This window comes from Biomphalaria glabrata, chromosome 2, assembly GCF_947242115.1.
Source record: "Biomphalaria glabrata chromosome 2, xgBioGlab47.1, whole genome shotgun sequence".
Taxonomy (NCBI): Eukaryota; Metazoa; Mollusca; class Gastropoda; family Planorbidae; genus Biomphalaria; species Biomphalaria glabrata.
Window position 1 is genome coordinate 28,252,295 of NC_074712.1, and position 21,505 is coordinate 28,273,799.

Below are 21,505 nucleotides of genomic sequence, written 5' to 3' on the forward strand. Positions count from 1 at the left end.
GTACACATGTTCATTTCTACTGTCTCGCCTTCAACCTATGTAAACAAGCATCTCATTGTCTCTGTATACAAACATACATTCGTTTTAGAGATACCATCATTAGTTTGGTGGATCTGTTCTAAGGGCTTCATCCTTAGTGTCGAAAGTTATTGTTATTCAACACCTTCATGGATTTCACTGCTATTTGAATGTTCACTCTAGTAGTCAATTATTGAGTTTGAATGTTACGTGGGAAGGATGTCCGAGTATCTGCTACAAAACCTCCAAAGTGAATAGCGGCTGAGAGTCGTGTGTCTTAACTACAAGTTCCACGCTGCACTTATTTCTGGAGCAAGATCGTGTTCTTTCATTGAACTAGGAAATGCACGTGATAACATTTTCGATGACACGATAAAGCGCACAAGGCTCGTGTCCACGTTTGACTACGGCCATGTCAACCATATTCACTTCCACGTCCTCGCAGTTCGTTATAGACCATCAGCACCGTCGGCCATCCCATTCGGAGCGACGGCCCTCCCACTCGGACCCTCAGCGTCGGCCTTCGCACCAGGACTACCTGGAACAGCACTACCCACCCAACCACCACCTCCTCCAGCAGCAGAAGCGGCTCTCTGTAGACCAGCAGAGGCGAAGACGATCGTCCTCCCTGGAGACTACACCCCACCATCATTCCAGCCAGCAGCACAAGGTAACACGACTTTAGTTTGCGACAGTGTTGTACATTAGAAAAATTTTTTTTTCTTTGGCATCACTATGAAATAAACCTTGGCGTATTGTCTCTCGCTATAACAAGTCCAACTATCATTAGAGAAACTATTTCTATTTAAAAAACAAACAAACAACATTCTAATTTTGACCTTTTACGCAACTTAAAAAATAAAAAGTCACAAGATTTTTTAAGTGTCATCGTGAAGTCATGTGTCAATTATTTTCTGCAGAGACTTTATAAGTATCATCAATATTATTATTAGAATCACCTGTCCATTGAGTTTTAGCCTGTCATGATTTTTTAAAATGTACCACACCTTTTATTTCTTGCGTTTTTTTTTTCTCAACCTCGACATTAAGTTGAAACATGAACAGCAATTGATTCCCTAAAATAGACTCTTGTCTTGTCCATGTTTGAATTTAGTTTGAAGAAATGCTTTTTTTTTTTCTTTGGCTTTCTATCTCCCAGACTTTCACCTTGAATTAGTTTCGTCTTTTATCCTGCACTCTGGATCCATGTCAAGTGGTAAGGAGTACAACGAAATGTGCTTGGCTCAACATCTTTTCTAGATCTGTTTTAGTAGGGGGAGGACATATCCGCGTGCCATGTAAGCAGGGAACGTATTGTCAGGAAAAGTAATGACTAAGTAGAGTTGAATAGGAGGACTGAATTAACATATATAGAATCGCGAAAGTGTTTGCTTATAAAATATTATATGCATAAAATATAATGTGTGGAAGCACACAATATATAAGATTGAATGTAGTTTTGACATTTGGTGTGCATAAATTAACAATATTAGCTTTTTAAATCTGTGTTTGCAGAAGAAATAGAGTAACAGAAAAGTAGTCCTAGATCTCGATGTAAATATTTTCACATTATCTTGGGTGGCTGTCCTGTCGTGTGGTAAGCGCTTCGGACTGTCGTCATTCTGGTCCTTAGAGCTCCACCACAAATGGTTCACAGACGAATCGCTCACAACAACTGGATTATTGGATTTCAAACGAATGGACCAAGCCATTGTTGTTGTTGTTCAACACTATATTTGCACTTCGTGGACGACTCATTGCTGTGACCCCAGTCCCTGGTTCAAATCTCGTGTCATCTCTTGTGGGAAACCTGGGATAGGACATAATCATCTTTATTTCTGGAGAACTTGTTTGTTGAACAAACTGCTGAAGTTTTCAAGTCCAATAAATAAAAGATGAGGTACAGCTTTGTGTGTGTATGCGCGTGTCGACGTTACCATTGTTCAGTGTAAAATACATTTGTAATACTTTAAAAGTTGGAAATAGTTTTATTCAAAAACACTTGTCATTCTTTCCCTTGATTTCGGCACATGGCAGATCTCCTTTTTTTTTCTCCGGTATTAATCGGTATCTGCGTCTCTTCTGACTTGTTTGTTAGCCTTGAAATAATCCCATTGAAAGAAAAACAGAAAGTTTGAGATCAACATCTCAACACCTGTAGTTTCATTTCAAGGAGACACTGGACATTACGTCAGGCAGCTTAGAACGAGTCAACTTATACAGAATATTAGATGTGGAGATCCTAACTCTTACATCACATTTTCCTCACTAACTGAACCATTACATTTCCTCACTAACTAAACCATTACATTTCCTCACTAACTAAACGATTGCATTTCCCCGCTAACTGAATGATTACATTTCCCCGATAACTGAATGATTACATTTCCCCGCTAACTGAATGATTACATTTCCCCGCTAACTAAACGATTACATTTCCTCACTAACTAAACGATTACATTTCCCCACTAGCTGAACGATTACATTACCTCACTAACTGAACCATTACATTTCCTCACTAACCAAACGATTACATTTCCTCACTAATTGAACGATTACACTTCCTCACTAACTAAATGATTACATTTCCTCACTAACTGAACCATTACATTTCCTCACTAACTGAACCATTACATTTCCTCACTAACTGAACCATTACATTTCCTCACTAACTGAACGATTACATTTCCTCACTAACTAAATGATTAAATTTCCTCACTAACCAAATGATTACATTACCTCACTAACTGAATGATTACATTACCTCACTAACTGAACGATTACATTTCCTCACTAACTAAATGATTACATTTCCTCACTAACTAAATGATTACATTTCCTCACTAACTAAACGATTACATTTCCTCACTAACTAAACGATTACATTTCCTCACTAACTAAATTATTACATTTCCTCACTAACTAAACGATTACATTTCCTCACTAATTGAACGATTACATTTCCTCACTAACTAAATGATTACATTTCCTCACTAACCAAACGATTACATTTCCTCACTAATTGAACGATTACACTTCCTCACTAACTAAATGATTACATTTCCTCACTAACTAAATTATTACATTTCCTCACTAACTAAACGATTACATTTCCTCACTAACTAAATGATTACATTTCCTCACTAACTAAACGACTACATTTCCCCACTAACTAAACGATTACATTTCCTCACTAACTAAATGATTACATTTCCTCACTAACTAAACGATTACATTTCCTCACTAACTAAACGACTAAATTACCCCACTAACTAAACGATTACATTACTAATTGAACGTCTCCATTTCCCCACTATTTGAACGAGTCTTACACTAGAGGTTTATTCTCACTTTAGTCATTAAAACACCCTAGCAGACATTTTACTTTTTATTGTTGGTAAATAAATTCTAGTCCTATGAAATACTCTCAGTAATGTCAGTTCAGATGTCATTGCGGTTAACAGCTGATAGTTGATGTTGTAACAGATTCGTGCCATGAAATCATTTGATCGGATTAGTTATCACGTTGCCTCTTGGGAGTTTCGTGAGTTTAATGCCGGATCTATTTATTTCCAGAAATTCTCACTCACATCCTGATATTGTGACTCAACAAATAGGCGTAGAAAAACAATGCATGTATGTAATTGATAGCGAAGTATAAAGAATGAATAAATACAAATAAATGATCCACATATGTACAAACTAAAAAAAAAAAGATTTCCCTCGGGCCCAGACTGGACTATGATTAGACAAATAACAGTTGTTTGTGTTTAATTACTGTACCGCGTGAACATTAGTCGTGCAAAAAGTCTTTATGCCTCTCCTCAGCTCTCTCTCTCTCTCCTCCTGCTCTCTCTCTCTCTGTTTGTGTCTCTCCTCCAGCTCTCTCTCTGTTTGTCTGTCTCTCCTCCATCTCTCTCTCTGTTTGTGTCTCTCCTCCATCTCTCTCTCTCTCTGTTTGTCTGCCTCTCCTCCATCTCTCTTTCTGTTTGTTTGTCTCTCCTCCCTCTCTCTTTCTGTTTGTCTGTCTCTTCTCCAACTCTCTCTCTCTCTGTTTGTGTCTCTCCTCCATCTCTCTCTCTCTCTCTGTTTGTGTCTCTCCTCCATCTCTCTCTCTCTCTGTTTGTCTGCCTCTCCTCCATCTCTCTTTCTGTTTGTTTGTCTCTCCTCCCTCTCTCTTTCTGTTTGTCTGTCTCTTCTCCAACTCTCTCTCTCTCTGTTTGTGTCTCTCCTCCATCTCTCTCTCTCTCTCTCTCTGTTTGTGTCTCTCCTCCATCTCTCTCTCTCTCTGTTTGTCTGCCTCTCCTCCATCTCTCTCTCTCTCTTTGTTTGTGTCTCTCCTCAATCTCTCTCTCTCTCTCTCTCTCTCTTTGTTTGTGTCTCTCCTCCATCTCTCTCTCTGTGTCTCTCCCCCATCTCTCTCTCTCTTTGTTTGTGTCTCTCCTCCATCTCTCTCTCTCTCTCTGTTTGTGTCTCTCCTCCCTCTCTCTTTCTGTTTGTCTGTCTCTTCTCCAACTCAATCTCCTCCAGCTCTATCTCTCTCTCTGAATCTTATCCAGCTCTCCTCTCTATGTCTGTCTCTCCTCCTGCTCTATCTCTCTCTCTGAATCTTATCCAGCTCTCCTTCTCTCTATGTCTGTCTCTCCTCCAGCTCTATCTCTCTCTCTGAATCTTATCCAGCTCTCCTTCTCTCTATGTCTGTCTCTCCCCCAGCTATCTCTCCTTACGCGCATGTACATTTCTACACTTGTATCTTCTTGTCTATTCATATAGATCATTTTCCCCCTTTTCTATAAGTATTTTTTTAATGCAATAAAATTTCGTTGGATGCAAACTTTCTGACCAAGTAAAATGTGTGTGCGTGCAACGAACAGATTTAGTGCACTTATCAATATTCAAGACTCTGACGTCACTTGTTAGTTCTTTGTGTTCCATTTAGCAGGAGTATTTGCTCCTATACAGAATATTTGTTGAGAGATGTTTAGTCCAGATTATTTATTCTTTTTTACATGCCCCGCCAATAATTGCACTTGAAACATTTCCCCACATGCTTTATAGTTTATGATGTACTAACATAGTATAGTAGAACTTCTACTTGTACTCGCATCTATTTTGAGTCTTGTCAGAATTCTTCACATTAGAAAATTGTAATCTCCATCATTAACATAAGAACCTACTGGGTTTTACACTTGCCCTGACCAAATCTCATTTCATTAATTCATTCGCCCGAGATTCCGCGTGATCTCCTCCTTGCGGAAAGATCCCACTAACCATGGGGTGGTGTTTACTTTAAGACTATTGGCCCTTGCTTCATTAAAGTGTCTCTTGAAAGTCGTCTTTCTACCAGAACACTCTCTCTTTAGCTGAAATTCCCACTTTTAGAGAACTGCCCCACTCTATTATATTGATCGATCATGGGTGAACTCCAGCACTGTTTTAGTAGGTTATTTGACACTAGGTTTATTTTTTCTTTATTTCGTATTGATTAATTATTGTTATTGTTGTTGTTTGGTTTGAGTGCAGCAAGTCTTCACCTTGAGTTTTGACCCACTTGAATGAAACATAAACATAATAAACATGGCTTAATACATTTGAACACATAAATACATTATGTTAAAAAAAACGCCTAAGAGTTATGTACGGTTTCTGTTTTATTCGCACAATGCCTTACACTCAAATACACACCCCTAGATAACATTCACAATAATAATCTCTAATGAACTTTTCCGGCGTTACAAATAATAATCGTTTTGGACCTGATAGTTATTGTTTGGTGTCTCATTTCCTAGTCAGCTCGTATAATTGTATTTCAAGTAGATACAAGCGTGCTTCAGTTCTCTTTCCTTTCATCTGCCGATGACTTTATAGCCTATCAAGAATGATGATCAAAATAAATGGATAATTTGAAATACTAATAGGGTTTTGTGATAAGATGGAAGTGCCGTTTTGGAAACCTTGTTGTGTGATTATTTATTCGTAAATGAATTTGTAAATGCATTCTGTGTGCTTTATTTCAAAATCACGCAGACAAAAAGTAGCCATTGCACTTTGACTCTAATTGAAATAGGTGAAGACGTCAGTGATATCGGGGTGTTATTTTTATTTAGTGTTAAATCTTTATTAGAGTTTATTCAAAACTAAAGAACTCAAGCTAACACATTGAAAAGTTTTATTAAATAAAAACACAGAGTGTACAGCAAGATCTATTCTGGTGAGACGAAAAGTGACATCAGTAAAGTCTCGTACAGCCATTTATTGTTTTCATTAAATCTATTACCCTTCTTAAAAGTATGTTCAAAAGCAAATGACATCTTCACTGGAATATATTGGGAGTTTTCACGTTCTCAACGTTCTCACTTTATAAACTTCAATGTTGCCAACGAAATCAAATCCAATGAGCTACGTACGGGACGGCTTATAAAATATGATTCTTCATTGCTGAAAAGTGCACATAAAACAGCTCAGTAACGCCTCCTTACTTCTGTACACAGGATACGCAAAGAAGATAGCTTTTTATGTTTTTTTCCGCCACATATGAAAATCTCTATTGCAAGAACTAGTACTTGAAAACCTCAAGTTTCGCCATGGAAATAAAAGCCGCCATTTTCACATTCATGTTCATGTAGCTCAGTAGTGTTTGTTCATTTTATTTGTAGTATTTTGTGAACAAGTAGGCAATAGATTTCAGTTAGGCAAAAGTATCAGAGCAATACAAGCCCAAGACTCCTGAAACAAAAAAGTCTGGACAAATGCGGTACTACTACATTGAAACGAGTTAAAAAGACATTTTTTTTTGCACAGGTCAAACACTTTGAAAAAGAAATGTGAATGACTAGCGAAAAAAAAAACAACAAGTTTTATCTTAAATATACACAACAAATAAATTATGGCTTTTATATAGCGCTACTTTCATGTTTATAGCATGATCAGAACCACTGGCGGATCGGGGGGGGGGGAGCGGTAGGGGCGATCGCCCCCCCCCCCCCCCAGTCGGCCGACCCCCCTCCCACTTGGGGGGGGGGTTGGACGAACTTTAGAATAGAATTCACACAATTTGTATACGAATTTATTAATTATGTTAATAATATATGCTAATTATTTATATTTCAACCTATTTTTAGATTTTGGCTATAATCTTTCGAGTGTGGGGGGGGGGGGGCGGTCCAATAAATTTGTATAAATCACAGCTTGCTAACAGAATCAATTACATATCTTTATGATTAAAACGTGTTATTGGTGTTTTAACCGATTTTTATATTATGTCGTTCCCCTGTTTTCCGATTGGGTTGGGGGGGGGGGCGAATACTTCTACTGCCATTCCCACCGAAACCCTTTGAGTGTGTGGGGGGGCGGTCCTAATTTTATGGGGAAATCATAGTTTTTGAACAAAATTAGTTGAATATCTATATAATATAAGCTACGTATTGACATGTGAACCCATTTGTATAGTATGTCGCACACATACTCTTAATCTCAAATTTTATCATTAGTAAATATAAAATGAAAAAGGGTTGTACCAGGTGGGAGGGGCGATACTTGCAATCGCCTTCCGCCCATCGGACAAACCAATACTTTTTCTTTTTGAATTATTGTTAAGAAATTACAAAATTATAAGAAAAATCTGTCACTATTATATTTTATACGGTATGTTGCTATAAATTAAATTGTTCTATCGAGTCGCACAACCCCTATTCTTTAATACCAAATGCAATCATTAACAGAAATTATAAAAAGGAGCGAGGATTAATTGTTTTCATTCTACCGCCCCTCCCTTTTCCAGACGAAAACATGATGTTTTAAAACAAAATAGTCAAATACGGCGACAGAGTTTATGTAATTTCATATAAATTTATCATAATTTTTTAAAGAAAGACTTTCAATTGAAAAATTTAGAATTCATACGAAATTTTTAGAATAAGAGTAACAATTGAGATGAGTTCTGAACCCAAATATTCTTTTCCTAGTCGCCTTTTTCCAACCTTTACTCAATCTGCTATTTTTCTAGTTAAATAAATTTGGGACTATAGCTTATAATTTACGCTTCAATCATAAAAATGCAAACAAATTTAGAGTAGAGTCTAAATGGTCCACTTAATTTGTCGTTAGAGGTTTGAATTCTAGTTCTGTAACAAAACAAAGTTACAAACATGCTTAGTGAACAAAATGTATCACTTATAAATGAGCTTTTCTAAAAAAATATTATTCTAATTTTTTTTTTCGTCGGCGATATTCAAAGCCTAAATCTAAATATGTGGGGTATCTTCAAATCGTTTTATTTGCAATGTAGTAAGGGCCTTTCTAATTCATATTAGAATATTTTTTCAAGTAAAACATTATTGAAAAGGTCATTTTTTTAATGGATTAATAATGAACTGTAGATGTCAGGAGAATGTGTTTCAGCAGTGAAAAATGCAAGAAAACGCTTTTGCGCGTCGGGGCCTTGCCACGAACCCCACTGATAAATAATGAGCTGTAAATGTCATGAGAATGCGTTTCTGCAGTGAAGAATGCTAAAAAACGCTTTTGGCGTCGGGGCCCCGATCCCCACTGATAAATAATGAACTGTAGATGACAGGAGAATGCGTTTCAGCAGTGAAAAAAATGCAAGAAAAGGCTTTTGGCGTCCGGGCCTTGCCACGAATCCCACTGATAAATAATGAGCTGTAAATGTCAGGAAGAATGCAAAAAAAAAAATATTATGTGACTTCGCCCCGAACCCCACTAAGGAGCCTTACAGCGCTCCCCCAGACCCCCAAACTATCAAGAGAAAGGGCTCAACATGTCTGGATTTTTTTCTTCGCAGAAAGTTGAGAAACACTGCTTTTTTTTTTTCTCATATATATATATATGCTGTACTCACGTTTATGGTTAGGGTTTACTGGGCGTTAGGGTTAGGGTTTGGAAAAAAATCCCCCCCCCCCTCACTCCGAAGTTCTGGATCCGCTAGTGATCAGAGCGCTATGGTCCAATCTCATTTGTGGACTAGTGGGTGGGGGGGGGGGTATCTCGGAGTAGGTTTTCCGTGCTGCTTTTAGTAAACACAACTCTGATCGAGTTGGGTGTCGAACCTCGAGCCCCTTTCATAGGTAGCCAAGCCAAGTTCAAGCGTACTTAGCCTCTCGACCACGCCTCCCGATCTTAGTGTTGTTTAAGAAGAGGAAAAAAGAAAGAAAAACAACTTTAAAATCGCTCCTCGCCGAAGAAAAAACAACTTAAGTGTTGTGGATCTCTGCACTATATCACGTTGTTACTTTGACTAGTGAGAAAGGTTATGTTTTTCTAGGTAAAATAACAACAACACATTTATGCTTATAGGTATTTAGAGGTATAGAAACTAAAACTTAGATGCTAGGTAATTTTTCTAATGCTCGAATGGCATCACTGGTAAGCACTATGGGTACATAGAAAGGCAACAAAGTAGGAGAGAGTCGCATGTGACGACCTCAGATCTATTAGAGACCACGAAGTTGACATGAAGATATTGACCCAGGCTACAAGCCCGGAGGGTGCTCGCGCCCTGTCTCTCTTAAATTGTTGAACAAAATCAATAGCCCACCCTCCAATTCCTGTCGGCACTAATGACTGTCAGTGAGCTGTACTTCATAGTATCTTTTAAGATGACCAGTCTTGTCAGCAGGACAGTGAGTGCCACTAGTTAAAAGCCAGGGATTATTGTCGGGACAATCATTACTGGAGTTTTTGTTGCTTTGCTCACGTTTGGTAAAAGTTAAGTTTTGACATGTACAAGACAAGAGGGTTGAAACATAAAAATAGCCAGATATGGCTCGCGGGCCTTAGTTTGTGTATCCCTAATCTATACAAATTGCTAAGCTACGTTATAGCGAAATAGAAACGACAACACAAAAGGACGCATACTTTTATCTTCGGAGCTGTTACGCCCAATGGACCTCATTCACCAATTGTAAATAATCAACATTTAGCCACGTGGTGCTCTATCTCTTCTATATAATTTACGATCTCATGTTTAATTCATGATGGTTGTCACTTGACATATTTTTTCTCTCGTTGCTTTATCAATAAGATCACGTGACTAAATGTTGTTTGTTTACGATTGGTGAATGAGGTCCATTTGGAAACATGCTGTCTTTGTACAACAAAAACAAAAGAGTAAAATGCACGATTTAGCTTGCTCTTGGACTACCAACAACCGAGCCCCAATCGACTGAGAAACTGTCCAAGTTTGTGAGACAAATGAAGACTAATTGGTCCAGTGCTACTTGTCTCCCTGGTCAGATTGTGAGGATCAAAAGAAATCAGGACAGCGGGTAAGTCTGTAGAAACTAAACAGATCAATCTGTTCTGGCCAGCCAAGGGTACAACCTGGAATTGGGTTGTATTGAGGAGATGGAATGGATTGATTGTGGGAGTTTTTACACTGGATAGTCATCTGCACCCTGATACTTAGAGGGTAAACTATTCAATATACTTGTTTACTAAAAGAGCTGAGCAGAATCGAACACACCCACCTCAAATTAATAAAAAAAAATGTGTCCATTATTCTGTGTTTTGTTTTTCGGACCATTCTTCGTCTAAAAGGCAGAATTTCTTAAACTTGTTTTTCACGACTACTGCGCCATAAATTCCAGAGTCTAACAACATCGTTGATTTCCGGTCATTCAATCGATAGTAATCAGAAGTGTGTGGCAATAACTATTAGATTATATGTTTATCGAATGTCTGACTTCATAAATTGTAGGTTGTGCATACGGCGACGCTTCCACACACCTAGAATGACTAGCTAATTTGATCCGTCATTGAGTGCTGTGTGCCAGTGTCTCCATTACTGTGTACCAAAGGCTCAGGGAGGTGTTAGCTCAAGTAATTTCTCAAGAGTTCCAAAAAAAAAAAAATGCTTTTTAACAGAGCTCTCCTTCATGCCTGAGGGGTACAAGGGCTGGGTCGGAATATGTTCTTAGTAATATCATCACAAAGCCTACTCTACAAAGTCACGTGAGTTGTTTGTAGCCAGATTTAGTTGAGTCACGTGGTCTCCTTAGCGTGATGGATGATGGGATAGTCCGTCTGTTTAAACTCTCTTATCTTTCTGGCATCTTAGTTCGGGAACATGACTATGAATGTTTGGCCGAGTCACGCTCTGCTCCTCAGAGCTCCCATTACCTGGACCGCCTCAACGCTTGGTCAAAGTCTGAAGTACGTTAAAAACATGAAGTCATACATAAGTCAAGAGTTTACCAAGAGATGGCAAATCGTGTAATTTTGTACAAAGCTTATATCAACTCACTCTGTCTGTTCAAAAGTTTGTACACGTTATTTGTCCCACACCAAATCTCGGATCAAGTTGTAATTTTGCAAATTATTTCTTTTACCTAAGAATCAATAAAAAAAACAACAATTAATTAATTTTTTTTAAATTATTTATTTTGTTTGGTATCTCAAACAAAGGAAAGAATTTGTATTTGACTGAAGTAGTGGTATAAGCTGAATTAGTCCCCTTTTTACATCGTCGTCTGAGTCTTAGTGAACACAACATGAAAAATATAGAGCAATATAGAAACAATAGATAACTGAAGTGTACAATCTTCTATGTTAATGTGCTGTCCATTAGTAGAGTGGTTACCGTGTTAAGGCTTGAGCCATGAGTTCGAATTCAGGTCGTTCCCTTTCATTTGTTAAATTTGTTTTCATTGTAAGTCTATATCTATTATACATTTAATTACTTGACTGATCCGAGGACACTAAAGAAAAAGTTGTTTTTTTTATAGTATTTTTGAATGTTTTTTTTTTCTTTTAATTCTAAAACGGGTCTTAAGCAAGAAGGTTTCATTTTCACGAAATGGGTTCTATGAAAAGGTGCCATTGAAATCAGTGTTCTGATCCTCGTTGACTTGAATGGGTGAGAGTCACAATAGGAATAAATACTACATGCTTTTTGTAAGATCTAGATGTAAGAGAGCGCAATTGGAGCAGTTCTTTACAATAACACAATTGATCAGCATCTAACATAAATCACATCGGTAACCTTTAAGTCATAAGATCAATGATGCTAGTACGCATTTTACACCAAAGTAGGCCTTGAGATCTTATCTTGCTGCCACTATTCACAAGTACAGCAATCCCATCTTTTTTTTTTGTTTTACTCACACACACACATACACAGAATCTGTCCCTTCGAACAACTGTTCCTAAACAAGACCAACTTGCTGTTCACTGACTTTTGTCTTATGTTGATATCGACATGAGATTCCAGCCCGTTGTATGTGTGGACGAGCGTACTGCCCCACAGACAGACAGCTTGTTCATCTATACTGTCCCTCTCTTGTGCTTCCCCACTCATACACTTAGTTTTTGTTTCTTTTGGTCTTAATTCTCAAAGCACACATTTAGAAGCCCCCTTCCGTCTGCACAGCTCTAAGTCACCAATTCGTTCAGGAGTAATGCTAGGGGGTAGGGAATGGTGGACAAGGGAGGGAAGGGCATCCATTCACCGTAAAGATTCCTATGAATAAATGCAAATTTGGAAAGACGCGGGATAACTCACATCCCGGCGCCATCTTTGCTTTCCTGTTGACATTTTTCCTGATTCACCCTTTTTTGGGGGGATATATTTTCGTTCCTATAAAGAAAGAAAAACAAACGAATCAGACGAGTTGTTTCTAGTCATGTCACTAAGCCAGTATTGTTAACTTTTTTAGACCATGGGGCTGTTTAGTTAGACGTGGTCGTACAAATATATATATTTTTCAAATGCTTTAGAAATTATCTATAGATATATAAAATCAGTAGCGTAGCTAGGGTATTTGATGCCCTCCAAAAAGAAAACGAAATGTAACAGCAAAAATACGTTTTTTTCCCTAATGTAATGTATTGCTAATTCTCAAAAAATCAACTTTACATAAATAAATAAATAAAAAATACTACTATTCAATCTTAAATGCTTTTTTGCTGGCTAAACTATCAATAATTTTATCGAAATATTTTTTCCAACAATTCTTGTTCAATGAACAAAATGAACTAACTAGTAAGTCGTAAATTTGTCATCATTGATTACAAATAATTCTTGATCAACTTTAGTTTGAAAAAAAATCTCTTGTATGTAGTCACAAGTCAGAAATATGCAAATCAAGTTGACGATATTCTGGACTGAGAAGAGATCTACAAGCTCCTGTTTGGAAAGTTTGGATGCTTCTGAAGAAATTGCGATAAACCTTGGAAACCTTATGTCGAAGCCATACGAACGTAGTTTCTCTAAAATTATTTGCAGTGATTCCAGCAACATGCTTTTCCTTAGTGTCGTTGAATTCTTAAGACTCACGAACTTCAATCCCGTCTTTATCCATTACTGTAAAATTGAGTTCGATCCACCTTTGAGATATCATGTTTACTATCGAACATAATCGAGAAATAGTTAGCTTGTTTTCATTGCTTTAGGATTTATTTTCATGACCACTTAAAATGACAGTAAGTTCGTTTTTGTATTTGTGTACGTCCGATCCCAATGTTCTCTCAGGAGTGAATCTCACTTAGATTGTCATTTCTCCGAGACATTTCCTTCAGTTGTGTCCTCCCAACTCCACTTGGTCTTGATGCCATTGAATGCCAGATTTTGATTTGAGAGAAAACAAATCATTTTTAAGACTCTTATCTTTTTATCCTTTTTTTTAAAAAAACCTTATATCAGGTCACTCTGTCTGTTTGTCCGTCCTTTTGCCAGTCTGTCTGGTAAAAAGTTTGAGCATGTTTTTTCTCCCATTTCCCATTCTCGGATCAAGTTAAAACTTTGCACTATTATCCATTAAACTTGACAAGACACGAATCAATCAAAAGAATTAAACAATTGGTTAATTAATTGTTGATGACTAATTATTTTGTTTGATTTTGAAATAAGGGAAATAAATGCTACTTAATGATATATATATATATATATATATATATATATATATATATATCATGGGCGTAGCCAGGGGGGGTTGGGGATCCCCCTCGGAATTAAATCCCCCCCTGGGGGGGGGGATCGGAATTTAGTGAATGATTTTTTGCTTTGATTTTGTTTATTTTAGGTGAGATTTTAATACTAAACCATCACTTGCCCCAGCACAACCAATTGGTTTTGAGTTTAAAACCCCCTACCAGGGGGTTATGAGTTTAAAACCCCTTACCAGGGGGTTTTGAGTTTAAAAACCCCTAAGAGTTTAAAAACCCCTAACAGGGGTTTTGAGTTTGAAAAAAAAACATTACTTGGGGTTTTTGCAGTTAACTCCCCCTGTTCTATAAAACAAAACTAAAAAAAATGCAAACGAAAATCCCCTAATTCCAAGAGCATATTAAGGGAGATTTTGATTTTAAAACCCCCTCCAAAATTTACGATAAACCCCCTCTTCAATATAACAAAAAAAGCTAATTACGCACTCAAAATGTTATGAGCCTAGCTAAATGGGTTTTGGCTTAGTTTTGAAGGGTTTGAAGGTAAAAAATACCTCTTTAATAATAAAAACAAAGCAAATTATACACTCAAAATGTTATGAGTGTAGTCAAAGGGGTCTTGAGTTTAAACTCCCCTCCAGTGGAGTTTGAAGCTAAAAAGTACCTCTTCAATATAAATAAAAGCAAATTACTCACTCTAAAATCTATGAGCGTTGCCAAAGGGGTTTTGAGTTTAAACCCCCCGCCAGGGGGGTTTGAGGCTAAAAAATATATCTTCAGTGTAAGAAAAAAAGCAAATTACGCACTCAAAATGCTATGAGCGTTGCCAAAAGGGGTTTTGAGTTTAAGCCCCCATTCAGAGGGGTTTGATACTAAAAAAATACCTCTTCAATATAAAAAAAAAGCAAATTACACACTAAAATTATTTGAGCGTAGCCAATCCAATCGGGGGTTTTGAGTTTAAACCCCTCTTCTACAGATGGCGTTTTTTACAAGTTTAAAACCCCTCAAGATGGTTTTGAGTTTAAGATCATCCTACAGAGCATTTTGAGGTGGAAAACCCCCAACAGATGATTTGACGATAAAACTTCTCTTTTCGATATAAAATGTAAAGCAAACTACAGTCACTTAATTCCAAGAGCGTATTCAAGAGAGGTTACACATTTTTTACCAGTGGCAGGGCTCTCTTAATAAACTGCAGTGAATAGTCATCTGCCGAAATTGAAAAACACTAAATGTGGCTCAACAAAGATGGCTAAGACAGATTTTAGGAGTCAGTTATAGAGAGCGGGTCTAAATCAAGGAAATCCTATGTCGAACTGGGAGTCGACCCTTTAGTAAGATTGTGAGAGAGCGACGCATGAGGTTTGCGGGACATCTTCTCCGACAAGATGAATTACGCATAAGAAGAGTTGCAATGATATCCTAGTACAACTTGACGCCACTCATTCATTGAGGTCCTCATGACAGGTGGGAAGAGGCTTCAGACATTACCAGTGACAGATTTTTATGGAAACAGCTTGACGTCAAATGCTCCGAACGGCGCGGGAGGGTCTAAGTCAGTAAGAATAGCACATTAGGTTTTTGAAATAAAACTTTTTAATAGCAGGAAAATGCACTGTAGATACCTCAGAATATGCATTTTGTTGGCTTTCAATACCAGAAATAAGCCCCGCGCTGGGGGAGCTCCTAGCGCTCCCCCAGACCCCATTGCTAGTAATGGCAGGGAATCTACAATTTTATGGAAACAGCTTGACGGCAATGCGCCAAATGGCGCGGGAGGATCTAAGTCAGTAAGAATAGCACATTAGGTTTTTGAAATAAAACTTTTTGATAGCAGGAAAATGCACTGTAGATACCTCAGAATATGCATTTTGTTGGCTTTCAATATCAGAAATAGTGCTTGACGGCGAGCCCCGCGCTGGGGGAGGTCCTAGCGATCTCCCAGACCCCCTTACTAGTAATGGCGGGGAATTTTTTCCACTAACTCATGGAAGAACCTATTCTAGGGCACAATAAACGTCTTCCGAAAGAATGAAGGGTCAGAATGCAATAAAGATTATGTACGCACACACACATATAAGTACTTATAAAAAAAAAATTTCGCGGGGGGGGGGGGCGAAAAAAATCCTGGCTATGCCCATGATATAAATATATATATACATATATATATATATATATATATATATATATATATATATATATATATATATATATATATATATATATATATATATATTTATATATATGAATTTAGTCCCCTTATTAAATTTTCACACGTTTTTTCTCACACTTCCAATTCTCGGATCAAGTTGAAATTTTACATAATTATTCATAGTCGATAATAATACACGAAAGAATCCAAATATTAACAAATTAGTTATTCATTTAGTACAAAATAATTAATTTTGTTTTATATAGTAGAAATAGAAATACATCCCGTAATTTTCAGATAAATGGCAGTATTTAGGGTTCCTTCCCTTAGACAAGCTTTGTTTTTGAAAGTATTATTTTTCCTATTGCTTGTTTCTTGAGGCTTGCTGTCCTTACTGTCCTTTACAAGTTCATTCCAAGGAAGCAATGACTGCATGTGCTCTGCTGGTCTCTTGGTTTTCAATTTTCCTTGATAACTTCTACCACTCATTGAATCCATTTCGTTAGATTTTAAATGCAGATGTAGCCAAATACAGGATCTTGTGAGAAGCGTATTCGGGGTAAACACAAAAAAGATTATTTTTGGCAAGTAGAACATTCTCTTTCTCAAAACTATCTCGTCCATTGGCAGTTTCATTAGAAGAAAGTGGACGTGTAAAAGTGCGTTGCCTTTCGAGGTTTAGACTAACCTAGTAAGTTTAATTTAAGCTAGTCTTCGGTTTACATTTAATTTGAGACATAATAGAGGAAATGAACAAAGAAGCTATTGAAATAAATGTTTCATCTACATTTCAAATACGGTAGCTTGTGTTTGTATATTGTGTAGTTTTCAATGAGAAAGTTTTTTCTTTAATTTGATGCCCCTCATCACTTGATGTTCCTTGCGGTCCGCATCACATTGACGTGGCTAGCCACGCCTCTGTTTGAAATGTTCTGTATTCTTTTAATACCATATCTTTAATAAAAACGATAGATTGTAACAATTTCGTTTGACGTCTTTCTCTAATGCCATTGTTACATACCTTCTGAATACTTTGCACTGACTAGGATCAGACTTGCTGCTCCATGAGCCGGTCCAATACATCGATGTGCTTTAGTAGTAAGTTTGGTTGTAAACAGGAGCGGGCTAATTTCTTCTGGCCTAGGCCAGGCACCCTTCTGGGTTTGATTATCTCACCCTTGCCAAACGCAGACAGTCCTCTAACAATAGACTCTGCTGACATGATAGCGTATGTGATGGCAGGCAAGATTGTGGCAGTGCCTGGAGTTAGGCTGCACCAATTCATACTAGACATTGTTACAGGATGACATGACTGCTGTTGATGTGTGGACAATCTGCCTATACCTGTGCCTTTAGTTTGCATGCTTACCAGATGCTCCATTAGTGTTTTAATTAGACAGGTTTGTGATGTACAATGAAATCTTGACTTTGGAAATGTAAAGTTATGCGGGTTTCTACGCACAAATATGATCTAAGAAATCTTGAACATGTGTGATAGGGATTACATAGATTTTTTTTTGTTGTGCTTTTTAAAACAAAACAATTAAATTATTTTGTTAGCGGACATAAAATAATGTGTTTTGTGTGTTTTGTACTCAGAGGCGTAGTGGAGGGGGGGGGGGTCAAGATGCCCCGGGCGTTGCACACGCAGACAGGCGCCAAAATATTATTGTAGATAAAAGGTAATACATTCTAAGGTTATTTGTATTATATTATTATTAAATACCGTATATTTATAAACCTTTATTTCTATGTGGTGTCCAGGAAAAATTGGGGGGGGGGGGGCGCACGTTTTGCTCTCTGCGCAGAGGTGTGCTTGAATTACTCCCTTCCCCCAATTGCCAGTCAGATCTCTTAACATAGACATGTAGACATGCTGTTTTAGGTTTGAGCAAAGAGCATAGTGAAACAACAACAAATATTTTCGTATCTAGAAATGATCGTATCTGTTAAGCGTTTTGTTTCTCCCAAACATTATCATTTCAAATACTAGCACTATACTGACACTTTTATTTTTATTCTTGATCTAGCGTATACATATTTGTTTTTCACCTAGCTTTAATAGTTTTGTCCTTTTATCCAGCTCACATGGCATTGCTCATAACTCAGCTGTAATCGTTTTGTTCTTGACCCAGCTGTAATCGTTTTGTTCTTGGTCTAGCTTTAGTGCTGACAACTTTGTATTCATAATAATAATTTTAAAAAAAAAATCACCAAAGGATGGATGCATGTTACTCTTGTTGTCTCTCTATCCAGACCCAAGCCTGTATTTCGGTAAAAGATTCATCAGTGAACGCTTTATGCGCCTTAGCAGATGTGACACGCGAATATCTTAAGACATAATTTGGAAGAAAAAAAAAGCGGGAGAGGGGGGTGTCTACGTGTTCGTCAAATGTTTTATTCTATAGTTGGCATCATTGAGAAAATCAATACTTTTGTAGAGAAGTGGAAGCATATCGTTTGGGGAAAAGGGGGGGGGGCTGATGACATTAGCACGTACAATTGTATGTGGCAGATGAAGCAAGGGAGGCTAGCGACCTACTCAAAAACCCTATTACTATTTATCGAAGCATTTAGAACTAATAGCGGTGCTTGGTAATGTTATTGTATCTTGACTTGTTTTGTTTCCCTACGCTATCATCAACTGGGCCTGCCAGCGGCGCGTGCTCATTTAGGACGCACTACTGAGCGTGAGTTAATAGAAACCAAGTGATAGAGAGTCCAAGAGGTTGGCTGTGTAGAACTGAGCGTCTCCGGTTCAAGTCTCTCAGTCTCTTCGATACTATAAGGCCTACTCAAAACACACTTGTCGGGCCAAACTTCATCTACTTTATAACTGTCTGGTCTAACACTTGTTTAGATAGACGTAAGTAATAGAAAGCTCTTTTGGTAAGTAACCCCCCCTCCCTCCCTTTCTTAACCAGAAATACATTTCTGTTCGAGCCTAATCAATATCTTATCTCTAAACTGTTAAGTCCTATTAAAATACTCACAGACTTAAATGAGTTAACATTTATTAGTCTCATATATATATATATATATATATATATATATATATATATATATATATATATATATATATATATATATATATATATATATATATATATATATATATCATTGGCCTCCTTCAGTCGTAGAACGACTATGGTTCATCTCAGAGCACACTTCCTCGTGTGGCTGTGGAGCCCTATTTTGGAGAGACACTCCCGTCCACAGATAGCGCAGGTTAAGGTGGCTTTTGCTTCGGTAGAGGAGCTGGCCGTTTTTTTGGATTGTACGTTTTTCTTCCTGAGCTGAGACCCATGTACTTTCACTGTCCATAGCTTTCTTGGCCACTGTCTCTCTCCATCTGTTGCGGTCTATAGCTATGTCTTCCCAATTGTCAGTATTGATGTTCACTGATTTGAGGTCACGTTTTATTACATCTATGTAACGGAGGTGGGGGCGACCAGTTTTTGTTGTGCCAGTCGCGAGTTGACCATAGAGGATGACTTTCGGGATGCGCTTGTCCTCCACCCGGCGAACATGTCCAAGCCAGCGCAAACGGCGTTGTCTGAGGGCTGTAAAGATGCTGGGAATACCTGATCGCGCAAGGATCTCAGTATTGCACACTTTTTATTTCCATGTGATATTCAAGATCCTACGGAGACATCTCAAATGGAATTAGTTCAGTTTCCTCTCTTACTTTGCATAGGTGGTCCATGATTCACTGCCATACAGCAGTGTACTCATAACGCATGCCTTGTTACTTGTAGACTTCCATTTTGGTCACCTTAGTTAGCTTATGGTTTTCCCAAACTCTTGGCCTGAGTCTAGCGAAGGTCGAGGCAGCCTTCCCTATGCGTTTTTTAAATCTCCTCTTCTAGAGACAGGTCATCTTTAATTGTGGATCCCAGAAAACAGAATTCGTTTACGGCGTCCAGCTTGTTATCGTCTATGAGGATGGAGGGTGGTGCTGTAGCAGGTGGTCCCATAACATTTGTTTTCTTCGTGCTTATAGTCAAGCCATATTCTTTACAGGCCTGAGAGAAGCGGGACATTAGTGACTGAAGTTCCTCTTGCCTGTCTGCCACTACCGCTGCGTCATCCGCGAATAGCATATCTCTTACGAGGGTGGCTCTGATTTTAGTTTTGGCCCTCAGTCTGGCAATATTTAGGAGATTACCTTCAAATCTGGAATGTATATATATATCATGGGCGTAGCCAGGATTTTTTTTTTGAGTGTGTAATTTACTTTTTTCTTACATTGAAGATAAATCTTTTAGCTTCAAACCCCGCTTGCGGGGGGTTTAAACTCAAAACCCCTTTTGCTACGCTCATATATATATATATATATATTCAGTTTTCAGTTGTATTAATAAGTGTTCTGGTTATTCTAGAAAGAAATCATGCCATTAACAATTGGTGAACTAATGACAGTCTTGTTTAAGATTTGCTAAATGGTTGGCTGCAATGGGAATTTTTTAACCGAAGTTGTCAAGTCAGGAAACAATGTCACCGGAAGGTCAAATGAGCCATATATCCCAAAATACGATGACATAAATCCGAAACAGCAGCAAGAAATTAGTTTTGATATCTTTCTGAATTTGGTTTTGTGCAATGGCTGGTCGTGAACAGAGCGCTTTGACATGTACGACACTTCGATCCAGAATTCGACTTGTTAGACCGCTTCAGTGGGAACAATGTTTTGACAATATCTCCCTCTATGCTGTCTGCAGTGCAGCCCGGGCAAGGTGAAGAGGTTTAAAGATAAACGCCCGTCATTCTGACAAAGTCGTGAAAATAGATTTGGTATCAAATTTTCTAACGGCAGTAGGTCACTTTAGAGTGTAGACGTTTTTTTTTTTTTATGTTAGCGACGCTAAGATTAATGAGTCACGCCTTTTTTCCCCCTCTAATCCATACCCTTTCTATTTTGAAATCAGATACACACGCATCTACATTCTCTCATTTCTACATTCTCTCCCATTAAATACATAGTCCTCCCCTTCATGCACTTCCTTTAAGCCAAAACAAGTGCTGTTGTTCTTAAATCGATTTCCCCACTCTCTTGGGGTACCCCAGTTTTAAGTTGAGAACCTTGAATATGACAATGATAAAACCCTCGATAATCCTTAAGTTGAATATGACCACTGTGAGAAGACTAGAACCCTCTGACAAGAATATAGTATTTGGTAGTACGTTGAACATAACGAAACCCATTGGCGAGCTTTTACTATTGAGTATGATGCTACAATCTATACAAGTGAAACTAGACGATGATACTGTCACAGGATAAGTCATTTTTTGTGTCTAAATATACCCTAATTTACACAAACAAAAGTTATTATCACTATTTACAGTTGCTTATTTGTAGGAATTTAAGAGCATGTGCCTAAAGAGTGCTTCAACGCCGACTTTTAAAACGATTTAAACACACTTCGGCAC

General features: G+C 37.8%; 1 protein-coding gene across 46 annotated transcripts in view; it reads left to right on the top strand.

The window, feature by feature from the left end:
- The window catches only part of LOC106059375 (titin-like), a 177,498-nt gene that overhangs the window by 17,243 nt on the left and 138,750 nt on the right, over positions 1 to 21,505 (top strand). For 23 of the 46 annotated variants that reach the window (XM_056019820.1, XM_056019831.1, XM_056019844.1 and 20 more), the window contains exon 1: positions 210 to 688. The exons of 1 other annotated variant lie outside the window; for it this stretch is intronic. In XM_056019820.1, the coding sequence (XP_055875795.1) occupies positions 431 to 688 (258 nt within the window). In that variant the 5' untranslated portion in view covers positions 210 to 430. Of the gene's footprint in view, positions 1 to 204; positions 689 to 21,505 lie in introns of those variants that run through there. 22 more of the 46 variants (XM_056019835.1, XM_056019851.1, XM_056019827.1 and 19 more) reach the window with 6 other exon arrangements.